The sequence below is a fragment of the Choristoneura fumiferana genome, chromosome 5, assembly GCF_025370935.1.
Source record: "Choristoneura fumiferana chromosome 5, NRCan_CFum_1, whole genome shotgun sequence".
NCBI lineage: Eukaryota > Metazoa > Arthropoda > Insecta > Lepidoptera > Tortricidae > Choristoneura > Choristoneura fumiferana.
Window position 1 is genome coordinate 1,321,388 of NC_133476.1, and position 19,924 is coordinate 1,341,311.

The 19,924-nt window shown below is 40.4% G+C and overlaps 2 protein-coding genes across 6 annotated transcripts in view; one reads left to right on the plus strand and one right to left on the minus strand.

Annotated features, from left to right (window-relative positions):
* The window catches only part of Hira (histone cell cycle regulator-like protein), a gene marked incomplete in the record, with an annotated part of 28,185 nt that extends 19,237 nt beyond the window's left edge, over window positions 1-8,948 (minus strand). Inside the window, 8 exon segments of the mRNA XM_074087467.1 lie at window positions 466-560; window positions 2,216-2,384; window positions 3,457-3,617; window positions 5,610-5,718; window positions 6,518-6,675; window positions 7,113-7,280; window positions 7,927-8,100; window positions 8,824-8,948. Of these exon segments, the coding sequence (XP_073943568.1) occupies window positions 466-560; window positions 2,216-2,384; window positions 3,457-3,617; window positions 5,610-5,718; window positions 6,518-6,675; window positions 7,113-7,280; window positions 7,927-8,100; window positions 8,824-8,860 (1,071 nt within the window).
* Window positions 8,949-9,789: 841 nt separating this feature from the next.
* The window catches only part of LOC141427884 (solute carrier family 2, facilitated glucose transporter member 3-like), a 35,721-nt gene continuing 25,586 nt past the window's right edge, over window positions 9,790-19,924 (plus strand). The window contains exon 1 of one of the 5 annotated variants that reach the window (XM_074087475.1): window positions 9,790-10,034. In XM_074087475.1, the coding sequence (XP_073943576.1) occupies window positions 9,957-10,034 (78 nt within the window). In that variant the 5' untranslated portion in view covers window positions 9,790-9,956. Of the gene's footprint in view, window positions 10,035-14,438; window positions 14,513-19,924 lie in introns of those variants that run through there. The other 4 variants (XM_074087477.1, XM_074087476.1, XM_074087478.1 and 1 more) reach the window with 4 other exon arrangements.

The window sequence follows — 19,924 nt, forward strand, 5'->3', positions numbered from 1 at the left end:
CATTGGAAATAACCGCTCACCCGGACAATAGATGTCGTTATTAAGCAAAGCTGAATTTCTATATTTCAGTTTGTATTTTCGATATGGGTTTTACGGGATGACCGTAAAAGTAACAAAAAAATTTGGAATTGAAATAAAAAATACAAAAAGATACCAAAAAAAAAACTTGTATCAGATATTAATGCATACCGTATCGTGCTCGGTTTTAAAATAGGAAGGATCTATTTCTTTACGTAAGTGACATAAAAGGCGACTACGGACCTGATGGGAGAGCAGCAGCGCTCTCTATTGTTTTGATAACTACGAACTCTGGACTCTAGCACTGTGGTGTTTAAGACAAGGGGAAATCACCACACTATTTTCCCAAAATAGACGTCATGAAGGTTCAATTAACACTAATGATTAACGTTCAAGGGTGTAGAAAATTAAGAGAACTTATATCTTTTGACAAAAAGCAGCTGTTACCTTTTCGTCCACCGTCAGTGGCGTGCCAATTTCCTTATTGGTGAACTGTATACACGCCACTGTCCCGTCAGAACTGCACGCCAGAAGATTTAACCCTGGAAAGATGGTCAAAGTTAATGAAAGAAACATTGCGAACCTATTTTACCTCGCTTGAGCAGCTTTGTGTTGTTGTTGCTGCCGTGTCGTTTCAGCTTTATGTTGTTGTCGTTATTTTACTATGGTCATCAATCATCATATTGCCTTTTTCCATCATATGCTATCGCGGCTATAGTCATTATGTTGTAATTTTCGTGTTGTTGCTATGTCAATATATCTCTCGTGTGCATCGTACTTTTTTTTGTCATCGCGTAAATTATGACAAGTTGCTGTCGTGTCGGTGTTGTTTGCATTGTTCATCTGTTGTCATCATACTAATAATACTAATGTTAGTAATAATAATTAATAATAATAATTATGTGTGTTTAGTTATAATAATGTTGTACTAATAGTACGAAAAATAAAAATGTGTCGTGAGCTAAAAGCGAGACTTGTCTTAATTACAACAAATCGCCAATAAAATTACTTGTTTGTTCAAAAACTGGGGATTGGTGATTTCACTGGTAAATTATAACTTAGTAAATTTGACGTAACTATACCACGTGTGCGTATTACTAGCAAGGGAAGGACGACGATTTTGGATGGAAATACAAACGATAAAAATTTCACATTCTTCTTAATAAGTAATAGTTTTTTTAGTGCATGTGGTCGTGATAGTCTAATAGTGATATTGTTGTAGTGTTGTTGTTGTAGTGTTATTGTTATGGTAATGTCGTTATAAACGTGTTTATTTATTAGTTTGCCAACAGATACAACACTATAAATCGAATAATAGTGTTACTGATGAAATATTGTTGTGGTGTTGTCGTAGCGTTGTTGTCATAAAGTTCTTGTAGTTGTAGTGTTGTTGCCGCAATGTTGTGTGAGCGTGTATGTACTGGTATGGTATAGTCTAGAGCAGTAGTTCCCAAGCTTATTTTTCTCGTGGACCACTTTCAAAATTATACTGGTTTCGGTGGACCCCCCGCTGCTACATTTCACAATTCTTAAGTCGCCAAAAAAAAAAATTGTGTCGCTTCTGAGCTGTCCAGTCGCTTGCCCTATTAAAATATTATCTGCTTAGTTAGGACTTAAAACAATGTAGGTAGGCCCTTATAAAAACGCTTACATTTTGTCTCTTTACTATCAAAAGCAGATAAATTTTCGTGGACCCCCTTAACGTCGGACCCCCATTTTTTGTTCACGCCTACGTAGACCCCCAGCAAGTCTCCCGTGGACCCCTGGGGGTCCACCTGGACCACTTTGGGAATCACTGGTCTAGAGAGCGCGCGGTCGCGGGCGCCCCCGGCCCCGCAACAACACGTGTTGTGTGAGCGTGTATGGTATAGTCACCGTCGGCGCTCCATGACAGGTCCAGCACGCTGTCGGCGAACAGGTCGTGCACGACGACGAGCGGCCGCTTGAGCGACGTGAGCCAGATGGAGAGCGCGCGGTCGCGGGCGCCCCCGGCCCCGCAACAACACGTGTTGTGTGAGCGTGTATGGTATAGTCACCGTCGGCGCTCCATGACAGGTCCAGCACGCTGTCGGCGAACAGGTCGTGCACGACGACGAGCGGCCGCTTGAGCGACGTGAGCCAGATGGAGAGCGCGCGGTCGCGGGCGCCCCCGGCCCCGCAACAACACGTGTTGTGTGAGCGTGTATGGTATAGTCACCGTCGGCGCTCCATGACAGGTCCAGCACGCTGTCGGCGAACAGGTCGTGCACGACGACGAGCGGCCGCTTGAGCGACGTGAGCCAGATGGAGAGCGCGCGGTCGCGGGCGCCCACGGCCGCGCAACAACACTTCTTGCCCTCCTTCACCAATATGTTGTTGTTGAAACGCTGCCGGGAAATTGTTACCATTTATCAGAGATCACTTTCTGCCAACACAGAACACTGAAATTTTATGACAGGTATCGTGATGATCATTCAACGTCATTATAATATATTGCAGCGTTTCGCATCATTAAGTATTTTTTTTTGAAAAAATTGCATTTACATCGTTGTTACAATAGAGGTGCGAAAAAATAATAGTAGATTGACAACCAAGGGTGGAAAGTGACTCATTTCACCTGAGATATTTCTGGCGCTCGAACGAAGTGAGAGCGCCAATAGTTCGAGGGGAAATGGGTAATTTCACCCGAGTTAGACACTCTACTTTTCATTTCGACTGTGAGGAAAGTAAATTAGTACATTAAAATGAGAATAATAATAAATTGAATTTCGGTATTCAGTATTCAGTAAATTGAATTTACTTATATCCAACCTCCAACGGTACCTTTTCGACCTGGCCACTTGCCACGGCCGACTATAAAAAACAATCGAGTTGGTCACGACCAAGGAGCTTATATACCTACAAAACTGGAGGTTGATTCCGAACGAAGAAGTTTGACCTTTATTACTTATTTATATATTCCATCTCTTTCTTTCACATTTCACGAATGACTTCCATCTCTTTCTTAACCTAACTAAAGAAAGAGATGGAATATGTTCGTGACGTAATAAAGATCAAATTTCTTGTTTCAAACGGATGTTTGGCGTTCAACCTCCAGTGTTGTATATAAGCTCCTTGGTCACGACGTGCATCTAGATTGCCATGCTGAAACGTGAAAAAAAAGTGTCATTGACGTAACTCAATTATCTTCGACTCCGTGGCTAACCGAAAAATTAAAAGAAAATTACTTTCCACCCTAGAGATGAAAACGCAATTTTCCACCCGTTTATCTACCCGTGAAAAATAAACTTTCCGAACAGGAGAGATGAAAAATGATTTACTATGGTAAGGTTCCATGGTGGCGCAGGAATCAAATCGGTTGACTGTACCGATATTTATCCGTTGCCTAGTATCCATAGAAGCTTTGCTTCATTTGGGACTAGGTCAATTGTCCCATGATACCGTGACCGTGGTACTCACAGCGCAGGTGACAGCCTTCCTGTGTCCGACGAAGTCCTTGTCGCAGCGCCAGGTGTCCCGCTCGACGACCTGCGCGGTGGGCCCGCCGCCGTTCAGCGCGTGCGCAGACACCACGTACTGACCGTCCGGGGACCACGACAGGCGGAGCACGTGCGTCGTGCCTGCACCAACAACACACATTTACATAATACCACTAATCTTGTGTGTGTTTGAAGGAAAAAAGAAATAGTTATTTGTGTCACAAGGGAGCAAAATGGTGTATTTACGGCGAGGGCGTAAATTGAATCCAGAATGTAGCGAAGGATTCTAAAGTAGAATCCTGAGCGTAATGAGGGATTCAAGTGTTAACGCCCAAGATGAAAATAATTTTGCTCCCGTGGGGCTCATACAACTTTTCACACCGAGCATTAAGTAACTTGAAAAAAAAAAATCTAAATATTATTAAAGAATAACCGGTATAGAAAATGGCGTGGCTTTACAATTATCAACTTCAAAAATGGCATTTGCAATAAAACACTTAGAAAAGCCTTGACCAGAAAAATTGCACTTTGCTCCCTCTCGCCAGGGAGGAAAAGTTACTTTTCTGAAGGAGAGGTGTGAAAAAATATATTTTTAACAGCAGCCCAAAGGTCCCAGATCAGCATATCGCTACTCCTTCTCGGTAAAACGACTGCAGGGCTACTACGAAACTCGAAGTTCGTGTCGTGCGGTCCCTCTGACACTTATACTGTTTAATACGAGAGCGAGAGGGACGGTACGATACGCACTTCGAGTTACGAGTTTCGTAGTAGCCCTGCTGGACAGATTTGGATGAAATTTGGTATTAGGCTGGACATCTGCAATAACCACACACCACTTTTTATCTCGATATTCCCACGGGATAGGAATAAAGTATAATCTCGACAACAATGATGGGCTTAATTATGAAACTTAGGATGGTGTTGTCAAGGGCGAGTCCACGTATGGGCACAATGAGCATGCCAAAACCTAATAGACTTGTGACGACACACTTTCACCACCTATCGAGATGCTTTTAGTATTGCTTAGTAATATTGCTTAGTCATGATTGTTATGAGCGAATTCATGCTCCGACTCGCACTTGACCGATTTCGCGCAACTGTGACCAACCTTTTTTTAAGGGCTGGATCCGTGCTGGTTGTTTGTTAATGCAAATCAATGAAAACACAATGTTAAATTTTCATGAATTCCCACGAAAATTCTGTGAAATCCAGGAATCTCAATTCGAATGCTGTATCTAAGGCTGGAAACAGTGCTCGACCGACGGTACGTCCCGACCGTACGTCCTGACCGTCAGCGCTGACCGTCGGTTGCGAAAATTCATTCAGTGCTACGCTGACGGCGAACTGCGACGCGTGTGTACAGTTCACAGGTCGGTCGCTTCGTCAGCGAAGCACTGAGCGCATCCATACAATCTTATAGCTCGCCGGTCGACCGACGCCGCGCGACCGACGAGCCGGACCGACGGCTCGACCGACCGTACGCGCGCACCAAATCACGTGCGTACCGTCAGCGTAGCTGTGTGCACATTCATAGACTTGCATAGATATAGCTATGCTGACGAACGGTCAGCGCTGACCGTCGGTCGGGCACTGTTTCCAGCCTAATGAATTACGCGTGCGAAGCCGCGGGTGTACGCTAGTATTATAAATGTGAAAGTTTGTAAGTATATTTTTTTGTTTGTACCTCTTTACGTCTTAACCGCTGAACCGATTTAGATGAAATTCGGTATACAGACAGTTTGAGTCCCGGGGAAGGACATAGGACTGTTTTTATTCCGCAAAATTGTATAGTTACCCGCGGGTTAGCGATAAACGAATTGTACGCGGACGAAGTCAGCGGGCAACAGCTAGTCTAAGGGGCTGTTTCACCATCCATTGATTAGTGTTAACTGACGGCTAAATGTGATGCCGTCTCTATTTGTTTTGTTGGAATAGACGGAAACGGCATCACATTTAACAGTCAGTTAACACTAATTAATGGATGGTGAAACAGCCCCTAAGAGTAAAATAAATTATAATGGTTGGAACCAAAAGGTCTTCCGAATGCTTCGTCCCTTCGGACCTTCAGTTTGGCCAGCAGACATAGATAACCTTCCGATCTTGCCAGCCCTGCACTAGCATTTTATTAGTTACCTCCACACTCATCGAAGGGTTCCGTGATGACAGCCTCGGGCGCCCAGTCTGCTGTCTTCCAGACCCTGAGGGACTTGTCATCTGACTGTGAAGCTAAGTACTTTCCCACCTGAAACCAATTACATAAATATAGAGGGCGGATGATGGATGCACATAATAATATGGTGACGAAAGCATTAGGATGGATAAATTTTTTATTAAACTTCGATTAATATTTTCGTATAAAATGTACCTATAGAAATTTGAGTGGTGGTCGTAATGTTCTTAATAATGGTGAAATATCACTTTACGAATACGCACTTCTTATATCTGTAGATGTAAAAAGGTCATTTTCCCTGCTTAAGTGGATAGTCAACTATAATAGGAATACACTGAAAATATGTAATATAGAAAAAAAATGCGATTATTTACTACAACAATGAAATTATCTCTTTTCAATTATGTTCTCTTTTTTAAACTAATTGTAGTCATATCCATATTACGTATATTGTTCGACATGATTTTGACGTAAATTGCATCCGTCATCCGCACACTGATAATATATATTTTATTATATTATATTACATTTAGAAGCCTGTAGAGGTGTCCTACTGCTGGGCAAAGGCCTCTCCCCATGTCCTCCACTCGACCCGGTCTTGGGCGATCTCTGACCAGCTGCGAAGAAAGGCGTCCAGATCATCCCGCCATCGACGCCTGGGCCTGCCACGCCGCCGAAGTCCATTTTGCGGATGTTTGTCACGTCACGCTGTGCGCCACTTTATAGCACGACGTGCGTCACGCGAAACTTTAACTGGCTTTATCTTATCTTCATCATTTTTTGTTTAATTGATAATAGAAAAAAAAAATGTGTCGGAAACTTTTTGATAATCTAACTGATTGAAAATCTATAGATAAAAATTAAAACATACCGGATCCCAAGCAACTCCTTTCACCAATCCAGTGTGCCCGTTCAGAACGCAGACCATCTCTGGAAACTTCTCGGCATTCCAGATTATGATAGTGTTGTCCACACTGCAGCTTGCTAACCATTTGTCCAGCGGAGACCAGGCCAGGTCTAGCACATCACCTGCGGCGCAAACACAACTATATTTACAAGCACTGACGAACATCAATGTTTCTACAAGGGTTTTTTTGTCTTTTGACATACAGAGCCCATATCTGACATTCATTTACTTAAAATGCTTTCTTATCTTATTCAAATCAATGTTAATAATTGGCAGTCTTGCTAAAAGTTTTGCAAAAGTTTGTGAGTCTGTTTGCTTGCTACCTCATCATGTCTAAACCGTTGAACTGATTTAGATGAAATTCGGTATACAGATATGCAACTTGAGTCTCAGGGAAGGGCATAGGATAGTTTTTATGCCGGAAAATTGCATAGTCCCTGCGGGTTAGCGATAAACGAATTCTATGCGGACGGAGTAGCGGGCGACAGCTAGTTTTCAAAGTTTAGCTTAAATTACACAGTGGAAGAGCATCAAAGAAATGCTGTAAGCTGTGAAATACCAGCATGCCCCCGCAACGTAGCTATGCACCGCCACGTCTCAGCCTTGTGCTTGCCCAGCGAGGCGCCGCCGGCCACTACGCTGAGCCCCCACACCATCACCAGCCGGTCGTCGCCTCCAGATGCCAGGTATCGCCCGGCATTGCTCCAACGGACACAGTTGACACATGCTGTGTGGAAAAAATAGATTATTAAACTTTTGTGTTGTTGTTGTTGCTCTGTTAGACTTTTGTGGTGTTAAATTCAGGGACATTCCTTGAGACTGATCAAGCAACCAAGTGCAAGCAACCCTAGGAAACATTTCTGACCCTATCGTGTTGTTAACTCGTGGAATGCTTTCCCTGAACTTGTGATAAGTGCACCTTCAGTGAACAGTTTTAAAGATAGACTAGACAAACACTTAAAAAAGAAAGCTAGCTCTAAGAGCTGCTAGTGTATTATTTCAATAATAATAAAAAAAATATATATTATGGTAAAATCTCTTCATGCTGAACCGATTTGATGAAATTTGGAAGATAGTTTGTCTCACTATGTCCTCACAGGATAGTTTTTAATCCCAGAAATGCAACATCCTGTAAGATTTCAATAAAAAAGAAAAACTTGGCACAGAACCTTGTAGGTTCATATCGTCACTACTTTAAAAAAAACTCGTACCTCAAATAGATATTATTTCTGAGTGAACTTTATGAACATTACATCAAGGTTCAATTTTGTTGACATATTGATTTTAGATACGAGATTTTTTCAAAGCAGTGACAATATGTTGCAGTTTATTGGTAAGCTGTGAAATAATCTTAATGACAAAATAAACCTTACCTAAATGATTATCCATTTGGCACAACATCTTGGGCACATTGGGGTCAAGCTCCACATTCTCATATAGAACAGAGTTCAAATTCCACACCACCACTCTTCCGGAGTCCCCCCCTTGGCCTCCCGTTGCGAACCTCTTCCCAGTCGGGTGAATATCCACAGAGAATATTGGTTTGTCTGAAAAGAAATACCAGTTGTATGAAGTATAAAAATCAGTGCTGGCAGTTGTTTGGTATCTTGATACAATACTAGACGTAACCCCTTGTATGCAGGGACTAAAAAAAAAAAACTGAATTCTAGTCTCATCTGTTTTAATAAGCACAAATTCTGCTGATTCAAAAAATATATAAAATATGAGGGGTTAAGTATAGGAATCTTGGGAAGTAAAGTTGGCTTTAGCTCAGTGATTGCCAACGAGTGGTCCATGCAATGGTGTGCATTGGCTCAATTCCGGGGGTAGACAGCGCTAGCTCGCCCCATAGTTGCACACTGCCAGCTTCCGTTAAAATGAACCATACTATATTTGAAGATGCAAGTTTAAAAATCTCATTAATGTAAACTGAATTGTCTACTTAAAGTTTCTATTGCAACCCTGTCATTAAATGTGACTTTTGAATCTTTGTTTAACTGAATATTACAGTTTTTTTTTAACCTTGTGGTTCCTGTTAATAATAATAATATACAAGTGATCCCTGGTCAAAAGAAGGTTGGGAACCACTGCTCTAGCTGGACTGGTCGACACCGGTGGCATTAACTTGCTTGTATTGATAAATGATGGGGTTAATAAACAACTAACTGGCTTTCTACCCTATTGTTTTTGTTGCACAGCAAAATGCTATAAAAATAATGGCCTTTTAGACACAACAAGTTTAAGCAGAGTTAAAATTATGAACGACTTACCATCGTGATTAACCCAACTGGGTTTTAGAAGCTTCATTTATGAATTCTGTTGTTGGGAAGAGGTGGAAATTGATGAAAATTATTACCCTAAAAACAGTATAATAACTTTGGCAAAAATGACAGTGACATTGCCGGCATAATCAGGAAAGTTCGGAAACAAAACTGATGCTTATTTCGCGCATGCGTGTTTACAAGATTATGCGATCGTAAAAAATATTTTTCATACTTTTTAATAGTATTATATTCAATAATATTTAACGGCTACAATATTTATAAGATTTTTAGTTTATTTACTAAAGTATATGCAAAGAAGGATTAACTCCATTAAATAAAAAATAAATAAAATATAGGGTTTCGAACGCACGCTTGGTTGGTTAGGGTAACACTATTTACCGTCACGGATAATACCGACCCGATATTTCGTGTAAACGCCCATACAAAATGGTGGTGTCAAACTGACAAGTTTCTATGGGTGTGTACACGAAATATCATGTTGGTATTGTACGGCCGGTAAATAGTGTCCCCCGTTGGTTATTGTATTACCATTGAACATGAAAAATACATTCGCGTATAAAAATTCTTTTTTTTAAAGATAATGTTCCTGCAAACATTTGATATGTTTGCCAAAAATTTTTCATTAGTCGGGGACTAATCTTCAGGATATCCCGGGAAATAGATTCAATCCCAGTCTGCTGAATATTTTGTTGGGATGACACTATTTACGGGACGTACAATACCGACATGGAAATACCTACGTGATATTTTGTGTACAATACACGCACATAGAAACTTGTCAGTTTTTTTTTTTTAATATGGTAGTAGCCCTACAGTTTGTATGGGCATGTACACGAAATATCGGGTTGGTATTTCCGTGTTTGGTATTATCCGAACTGGTAAATAGTGTCACCCTTTTGTTGCCATCGCGACTCTGACATTGACAGATGATGATGACAATGACAACAAACCCATCAAATCCAGTTACTGCACTGCAGCTTTGCCAAGTTTTCGGCACATTGAAAAAGCTCTCTACACTTTCAATATTATAATAGGCGCGGCATGAGAGGGGCTGAAACTTTGATTCCAGCTCGTTTTCTAACTCTAATAGGCCACCTTTGTGTGCTAGTTACTTTGTTATGGGAGAGCAAGCAGAGCGTTCAGCATTGTTTACCGAGCCAGTATCATCAAAATTACTTCGAGACCTACCAGAGTCGGTGAGTAAGCCTTAAAACTGCCAAGCTTCATTCATAAATTTACTATATTAACACACGAAACGAACTTACGATGCAGCATCTGAAACACTTTGTTGAGGTTATCGACCCCTATTCTAGTCGGCGTGAAGAAAATACGTAAACGGATATGAAAAACGCTATCTCAAATCAGTTTTATCCCAATTTACCGAAATACTTTATTGTGTTTAAAATTGATAATGCCAGGCCAAGTTTAAAAATCTAAGGCAAATCTCATATGGCAATACTTTCCTTAAGTTTCCTTTATGAAAATGGCTCTTGGAAAAAATGGTACTCTCTTACGATTACTTAGCTTACGTACCTACTACTTTTTTTTTTAAGTTTCTTAAATGTGCAGATATATAAAATTAAATTATGTTACTACTTGCAGCATTGAGATAGTGTTACTCAGAATGGTTTAAACACCTCATTTATCATGTCCCACTTTTCGGCAAAGTCCTTTCCTCTACCACACTTCCCATGTGGATCATTGTTATCAGTGCCAGATTAGCCCATAAGCTAATTAAGCCATTGCTTAGGGTATCACGTCTTGGGGACCAAAAACAGCACCAAAAAAAATTGCTAGCACATAAAAGATAAGGCTGGTTACGGCGCACTGGATGTTATCAGAAAGAATTAATATTTTATTCTGTTCTATTATCTTATGAGTAATAATTTTGAGTATTACAACTCCTCATCCACTCATTACTATCAATCCATTTTTAGGATCCTGTACCTAAAAAGAAAAAGAGTAAGCCTGATAGGATCACTTTGTTCTCTGTCTGTCATGACATGACCCTTTCTCTCAGAAATACATGAATGCTGAAATTATATCAAATACTCAAGTCTGCCTTCCAAACAGTCAAAAAATTAAGCTTCTTAGTCAAAATAAACAAAAGATTCAGTAATTAAAATTGATGTGCTATGAAAATTGAAATTATTTAGTTCCTGTGTCAAAAACCGCCTGGTTTGTGTGTGATCTTACAGTGTGGAGGAACTGCATGAACACACATATTTTGCATAAACTTCACTATCATAAGGTTGCAGGTCAACAGAGAAATTGTTTTAGTTCATTAAACTAATATATGTATGTATGAGGTAAAGTTAAGTAAAAGCAAGAGGCAATGAACTAAATAGGTCTGATGTTCTTGTAACTTAACTATCATAAGGTTGCAGGTCAACAGAGAAATTGTTTTAGTTCATTAAACTAATATATGTATGTATGAGGTAAAGTTAAGTAAAAGCAAGAGGCAATGAACTAAATAGGTCTGATGTTCTTGTAACTTAACTATCATAAGGTTGCAGGTCAACAGAGAAATTGTTTTAGTTCATTAAACTAATATATGTATGTATGAGGTAAAGTTAAGTAAAAGCAAGAGGCAATGAACTAAATAGGTCTGATGTTCTTGTAACTTTATTATTTATTATTCTTATTGTACCACAAAGTCTTTGTTTATGAGTGAATCATGATAATGCATTGATACTGATTTGAGTCATGTTGTTTGTTTTTTTTTATGCTGGTATGTATTTACTACTGGCTGTTGTTCTGCAACATTGTCTGATAACAATCAGGGGGTGGTGGGGGCAACATGGGTGTCATGACCCCCCCCCTGTGCCATGGGCTGGGTCTAAAACGACAATGGATATTTTTCTCAACTCATTAGTTATTAGTATTCCTGTTTATTCCTGCAACAAAAGAGGAGAATCTATTTAGTTATGACTAGAATTTGACTAGGACTAGGAATAACTGCCAAATGTACTTGGTGGAATACAAATTTTTCAATGAAATATGAACTTTAAATTTATGTGAGTAGTTTTCAAAATCACAAAACATAAAATTCTCGCCTCAGTCTGTAGAACTTATGTATGATGAAAAAAGTCAGGACTTACGAGGTTAAAAAAAATCGAATTAGCCAGACTATAAGAAAGGATTGGACACATATTTTTTCTTTTGTCAATCAAACAAATTACAAAGATCATGATTGGTTTTTGGAGTCTTTCGACATTTGGAGTTAAAATAAAAAATACAAAAAAAAACAGAAACCAATCATGATTTGATTGCTTAGTAGCGACATCTCTTGTCCGGGTGAGTGGTTAGTTCCGAATGTTGATGTCTCTCGATGTGAGCTGAAACATAGATGGCGCTAGTGTCACTGCTTACGTGGCTAAGAAAGGGAAAAAGGCAGGCTGAAATTTGTGGTGCATGGGCGAACTTTGTGTCTAGACTCCTTTCCAGTGGTGGTGTAGGGGTATGGCACGCAGCACGGAATGCTGAGGACCTGGGTTCGATTCCCAGCGCTGGTCTCTTTTTCTGGGTTTTTTCTGTGCATCCATGTTTCTGTTTGTATTTTCGTTATACTCGTATTTCAAAGATGAAATGCGTCGAAGTTCGAGAGTGGACCCCGTGACGTCACGCCGTGCTAAAGCTTATAACATCCCCCTTTTTGCGTCGGGGGTTAGAAAAGAGAAAATAAGAAATACTTAAATAAAACAGATTCTAAGTTAGTTTTTTTCACCTAATGGCTACTTGCTGGAAACACATAATTCTCGAGTTAGCATTAAGCTCAGTTTAGTAGTGTCAAAATGTATGTCAAGCTTAAATCAGGTTTAACTACTAAGTCTAGCCTGATTCAATAAATTACTAAGTCTAGGTTTATTTTTCTCCTGCAAGACGGCCTAAGTACTTAACACACCTGGAAGTTGTAAATGCACAACCCACTTTTGTAGTAAAACTGCAAACTGGTTTGTACTGGTCCATGATAGTGTAAACTGTAAACATACCAAGCATGTGTCAGTATGTGTAATATTTTTATGTGCGTGTAGGTCAGGGTTGCCACCGAATCTACAGTATAAATGGCTGACCAAAGACTACAATTAACATAAGATATTTTTCTAGTTTTTCTGTGCATCCATGTCTCAGTTTGTATTTGCGATATGGTTTCACGGGATACCCGTAAAATTAACAAATTTGGAGTTGAAATAAAAAATACAAAAAGACTCCAAAAACGAATCATAATTTGATTGCTTAGTAGCGACATCTCTTGTCTAGGTGAGCGGTTAGTTCCGAAAGAGTGTGACGTCTGTCGACGAAACATAGATGTCGCTAGTGCTGCTGCTTAAGTAGCATAGTAGATATAAGCAACCTGAGATATGTATGCATAGGAAAAATTCGTGTCTAGATTCCTGTCCAGCAGTGGTGTAGGGGTTATAGCACGCAGCACAGAATGCTGAGGACCTGGGTTCGATTCCCAGTGCTGGTCTCTTTTTCTGGTTTTTCTGCGCATCCATGTCTCAGTTTGTATTTTCGATATGGTTTCACGGGATACCCGTAAAAGTAATAAATTTGGAGTGGAAATAAAAAATACAAAAAGACTCAAAAAAACTAATCATAATTAGATATAACACTTAGGGGCTGTTTCACCATCCATTGATTAGTGTTAACTGACGGTTAAATGTGATGCCGTCTCAATTTGTTTTGTTCGAATAGACGGAGACGGCATCACATTTAACCGTCAGTTAACACTAATCAATTGATGGTGAAACAGCCCCTTAGTGCTTGAAAGCTGTAATTTTAAAGAATGAAAAATTATATCCGCGTAAGAAGTGGTAAAATAAAAGTTTGAGTCGAAAGGGTTTTCCCATAGTTCGATTTGTCTTTAAAAACATGGAAAATCACTAAATCCAACTGCATTTTAAGAAGGCTCTACGATATCCAATAATTTCCATAGCTTAATCCAATACAATTAGTTAAGCATCCAATACACTTTGCTTTATACATATCAATTAAATCCCGGCGCAACTCGATCTATAAATCGATTTTCTCGCAATGGAATTCTTAGCTTTCTTTATTAATCTCACTCAGTTTTATAAGGCATCAGTCTTAAGTGAAATTCTAATAGTAAAGTTGCGTTTCAAGTTTCTTCTCCAAAAAAAAAACTTGGAAATTTATAAAGTACAGCAACAGTAAAGTAATGGCCCTTAAAAGTACAATCAGTGTGAAAATCCAGTAATATCCGGTTATAAAACAGGAGACGCGATGGTTTACCAAACAAGAGATGTTATGGCAGAGCCGCAGCAGGCCACAATCACTTTGCATTCTGTGCCCAGTCAGGCGATAAGGGTAATGCAATGCACATGAATCCTCCACACGTGATAAGACTTATGTGAATATCTTTGCCATTAAAAAAAAGTTATCTGTGGTCTGAATTTTGGCGCCAAACAGCGTTCCATATTCAAGTTTCGCGCCAGCTTTATGGGGACAACGGCCTCTAACGAAGTATGTTTTTAAAATTATAATGCTGTATGGGAGGTGTGGTTGTGTTTTAAACAAACACTCGGTTCAAGGTAAGTCGAGGTGTTAGGTAAACTGGTTTTACAAATATATTCATTAATGCCGGCGCGTGTGAGCAGTGGTGTCGTGTTTCTTTTGCTTTGAAATGGTCCGCGAGCACAATGAGAAAAAGGTGTGCTATTTTTTTTGTATAGAAATTATGTAGATGTAACTTCAGATATAAATTTTGAAGACGTGATCGGTGCCTTATACAACTCAGTAAATGTGTACAAGTCCTTACTCACTTTACGTGAAACATTCCCATTTCTGCTTTTATATAATGAAGAATGTAAAAATGGAAACGTAGTAGAGTTACTTGTTTGTCTGTTTTATAAGTACCGGATATATTTTGGTAAGTGTGCGCAGGAATTACATGTTTTTTTTTTTGCCAACGGATATCAAGGCGGGGAAGTGTGTTCACCCTTATGTAGTTAGTATTCCATTGGTTCGTACGAAGCGGTAATAAATGGTAGGAATGGAATTGGCTTAATAAGAATAATAATAAATAATAAATTTAATTATTTAGGCATTTTTTAAACCCATACAATTTAGTTAAAATATAAAAATTAACCCCCCTCTCTCCCTCTTGTTCTGAGAGGAGGCCTGTGCCCAGCAGTGGGACGTATATAGGCTGGGATGATAAAAATTTAAATTAAAATCACAATCAATACATCCTCCTCCTCCTCCTCTCATCTACTCAAAGGTTGACTGGTAGAGATCCCTTAAAGGGATAAGTCCGCCTTTGTAAAAGTATCTCAAAGTTTGTCAATTGTGTCTTGTTTCTTTTCTTTTGTACAATAAAGAGTTTAAATACATACATACATACATACATACATACATACATAATCATTATCATTTCATAACATTACATTAAATTATAATCCTGAGTGAAATGAATATATATATAAGTTAAAATAAATAATTAAAATAATAATAATTAAAATGGTAAACATAACAATGCAATTATAATCTAAATTATATAATTCTACATGTCACTAAATCACTATACGCGCAGGATCGAAATTTCATTGCCAGAGTAGCATGGTGTTTACCGACTCACTCTCGCAATAAAATACCAGTATCTTTTCTTATGACCGCGTAAAAGTCGTCTACCCTATTAACCGGATATCCGGTATTTCCGGATAGATATACATATAACGTAGGGCTCTTCAAGGCTTAAGTGAATAGGCTGTGGTCACATCTGAACACAAGATGAAACGGAAGTGACCATGGGATGGAAGGAAATGAAGCAACCACTATAGTGAACGTTTATTCGAGTGAACCGTCTGATATTGAGAATCACAGAATACTTTACATACATCTTGCACTTTGAGTATTTATCTAGATAAATCAAAGATCTTGCATGACGAAAAAACTAAAAATGAACTAACACACTAATCTACAGAGCTTATTACTGCTACGAAATGCTAGCCTACGAGTAGATAATTAATTGAATACTTAGGGTTGGTCCTAAGCGCGTCTTCAGAATCGCTCTGTACAGTCGGAGGCATAATAGGTTCTTCATCCATAGCGTCAAATAATATTTTATTTATTCCTCTTAATGGCGGCCATAAGGCTTGGGCCAATGTCAGTTAAATTAAAGATAAATATATTCTTCTTATTCACGTTGTACGGTGATTGTAGTTTTTGCAACTTGATAGCAAAATTCCAGAAACCACGCGGAGACCACTTGCGCATTAAAAAATGTCAGACACGAGAGCAATATAGAATTTTGTGATCACTGTTCACTGTTAAGGTTAATCGCCGCATAAAACACTATCAAAATTATACTTCAACTAGCCAAAGAAGCAGAAATACCAAAATTAGATATCGTCTACATCCGCCATGTTCGAATGCTACAAATCGAAATCCCGTCAAATAATACATCGACCTTAAAGATAGTGACATAAGTGTAATAGAAATTTTTGACGTCTTGGTAACGTACCTACAGTCGAGTTCATAAACTTGTGAGCAAAAGTTTGATCAAAAATATCTGAACACGCTTCTACGCCGTTAACAATAGAGTCGCGTTCAGGTTTTTTAGATCAAATCTTTGATCACAAGTTTATGATCTCGTAGGTACATATTTAAGTATGACCTTGACTGTACAAGGGGTGTGCTTTTAAAATTTTAAATTAGGTTCGCGCGTGGAAATGGAAACAAATTTAAATCTTAATGTTTTTTATTTTTATTTTTTTATTTTTTTATTCGACTGGATGGCAAACTACAAGTGGGTCTCCTGATAGTAAGAGATCACCACCGCCCATAAACATCTGCAACACCAGGGTATTGTAGATGCGCTGCTAACCTAGAGGCCTAAGATGGGATAACCTCAATGCCAGTAATTTCACCGGCTGTCTTACTCTCCACGCGAAACACAACAGTGCTTCACGGCAGGGATTAAAGCGAGCAAGATGGTGGTAGCAATCCGGGCGGACCTGCACAAGGTCCTACCACCTGCCAAATAATATAATGTCTAAAATATCCGTGCTATATTATGCTGTGTTACTTATTCTATAGTTATTTTTCGGTTGCTTTGTTTGTACAGTGACGTAGTTTTACACGTGTTTAGGTAAAAATAGAATAGGTAGTTTATAGGGGTAGGCCCTATATATATAAGTAGTTAGCGAGTCGGAATGAAAACTTGGTTGCTTGAGTTACGGATATTTAATTTCGATAAGAGTACAGCGGTTAGTAAATTAATTGCCAGATAGAGAAACTGATTTAGGCGTTAATTGAAAGCGAGCGAGTGAGTACGAGAGTTGAGCGTTGCGAGAAGCAGTAAGGGCAGCGTGCGTTCCGCGCGGGCGAGGTCTCGGCAACTGGCGGCGTGCGGCGTGAGCGCCGGCAGCTCTCCGCCCCTCCTTTGCTCCCCCCGCAGGCCATAGTGCGGGGCGAAGCTTGGCAGTCCTGTGCGGACGCATAGTGCTGTACCACACCACCCCCCTGGGAGAATCAGCGTTCTGGTGAAAAACAAACGGGAAATTTTACTTGTCGGCCAGACCGTGTGGTTTTTGACCGGACGAGGAGCAGAAACTGGAGTTAGGAGTGGAGCTGGAGCTGGGGCAGGAGGTGCAGGTGTAGGTAAACGGACAGGAACATTTCTATTAGTCTGAGGAGAAAAAGGGTAAGTTGGAACTGTGTCATTCTGAGAGTAGGAAGGTTTGACACGATCAATTGAGACGGTCACTGGTCCTCTGGATAATTCAACAGTGACGGTCTTGTCTGTTCTACTGAGAACACGATGTGGGCCAGTGTATGGCGGTTGCAATGCACCTCTGAGTGCATCTTTGCGCAGATAAATATGGGTGCAAGTTTTTAAATCTTTGTGTACAAAAACTGACTTCGTACAATGACTAGATGCAGGCACTGGTTTTACTTTAGAAATATGCTCTCTCAGTTGGCTCACAAATTCTGCTGGCTGCAGCGTGTTAGAGTTAGTGGTTTGAAAGAACTCACCAGGTATTCGCAAGGGCTCACCATACACCATCTCTGCAGCCGAGCATTTCAGATCGTCCTTCCAGGCGCTGCGTAGACCGAGCAGCACCACTGGTAGCACGTCCGTCCAGCGCGTGTCGTTGTGGGCCATGATAGCTCCTTTCAACCAGCGATGAAGGCGCTCGACCATACCATTAGCTGCTGGGTGGTATGCTGTAGTGTGTCTCAGCTGGATGCCGCAGAGGTCTGTCAAGGCCTTGAAGAGTTGTGAAGTGAACTGACTTCCCTGGTCAGTGGTAATAGTCTGTGGACAACCAAAGCGTGAGATCCATGTTTCCAATAAAGCATTAGCTACAGTTTCGGCTGAGATGTCTTTAAGTGGTTTTACTTCTGGCCAACGGGTAAATCTATCTACTGCTGTGAAACAATATTGTATTCAGATGATGGAGGCAGCGGGCCTATTAGGTCAATGTGTACATGACTAAATCTTTCTCCTGGCATTTTGAACCTTTCCAATGGAGAAGAAGTATGCCGCTGCACTTTGGCGCGTTGGCACTGGTCACACATTTGTGTCCAAAGACGACAATCTTTCCGTACAGAGGGCCATACAAATCGATCAGTGACCAGCTTAGTTGTTGCTTTTGTTCCTGGGTGACACAGGCCATGCACTGCATTGAAATCCTTCTTCGATGCTCTTGAACGACAAAAGGACGAGGTTTCGCCTGAGATGTGTCACAATATAAGTAAACATTGGTACCTGGCACGGGTATTTTCTCCAACCGTAAAGATGTAGATGGGGTAGCAATGAGTTCTCGCAGCTCAGCGTCTCTCTGTTGAGCTTCTGCGATGGCGTCGAAGTCAGGTGGCACGGAGATGGCCTCGATGCGCGACAGTGTGTCCGCAGTGATGTTATCTTTTCCTGAGATATGTCGCAGGTCAGTCGTGAACTGCGAAATAAAATCTAAATAGTTAAATTGCCTCGGGGAACACTTTCTGTCTTTTTGTTGGAATGCGAACGTTATTGGCTTGTGGTCTGTATAAATCACAAAATGTCTTCCTTCGACCATGTACCTAAAGTGTTTCACACTCTCATATATCGCGAGTAACTCCCGATCGTAAGCACTGTATTGCTGCTGTGTTCGTGACATTTTCTTGGAGAAGAAAGCTAAAGGTTGCCATTTATCATGTACTAGTTGTTGTAGAACTGCGCCCAAAGCTGTACTTGACGCATCAGTTACAAGAGCCAGCGCGTGCATCTGCCTCTGGATGAGCTAATAATGTAGCTTTAGCTAGACTGGACTTACAGTTTTGAAAAGCAACCAGCTGGTCTGGGTTCCAAGTTAGTTCAGTTGAGCTTTTAATTTTCGGACCTGCCAGCATATTGTTGAGAGGAGCTTGGTTGTCAGCAGCATGAGGGACAAATCTTCGGTAGAAATTAAGCATCCCAAGAAATCGACGGAGACCACCAACAGTCTTGGTGCAGGGAAATCTAATAATGTCTGTACCTTGTCATCCATAGGTCGTGTACCTTCTGCTGAGATGATGAAGCCGAGGAATTGACTTCCTGTTGTCCAAATGAGCACTTTGATTCGTTGATGAGGATCCCGTAGTCTTGGAATCTGCTGAAGACTTGTTGCAGGTGTTCCAGGTGCTCCTGATGGTCATGAGAGAAAATAAGAACATCGTCAATGTAAGAAAATACAAAATCCAGACCTCTTAGCACCTCATCCAAAATCTTTGGAAAGTCTGTGCAGCATTCCTTAGTCCAATGACATGAAGGGGAATTCAAACATGCCAAATGGTGTTGTAATTGCTGTCTTGCAAAACATCATCCTCAAACACGGGAATTTGATGGTAGGCTTTAACTAAATCAATTTTTGAAAATATTTTGCAACCAGCCAAGCGATGTGAATAATCTTCTATGTGACGGACGGGATACCTATCAGGGATTGTGCGCGGCATTGAGCGCTCGGTAATCCCCACATGGTCGCCAGCCAATTCCCTTTCTTCGGGACAAGATGAAGAGCAGAAAGCCCAAGGAGAATCAGATCGACGGCGCGCGACACCCCTCATGTAGCATTTCTTCGAACTGTTTGTTTGGCAATTT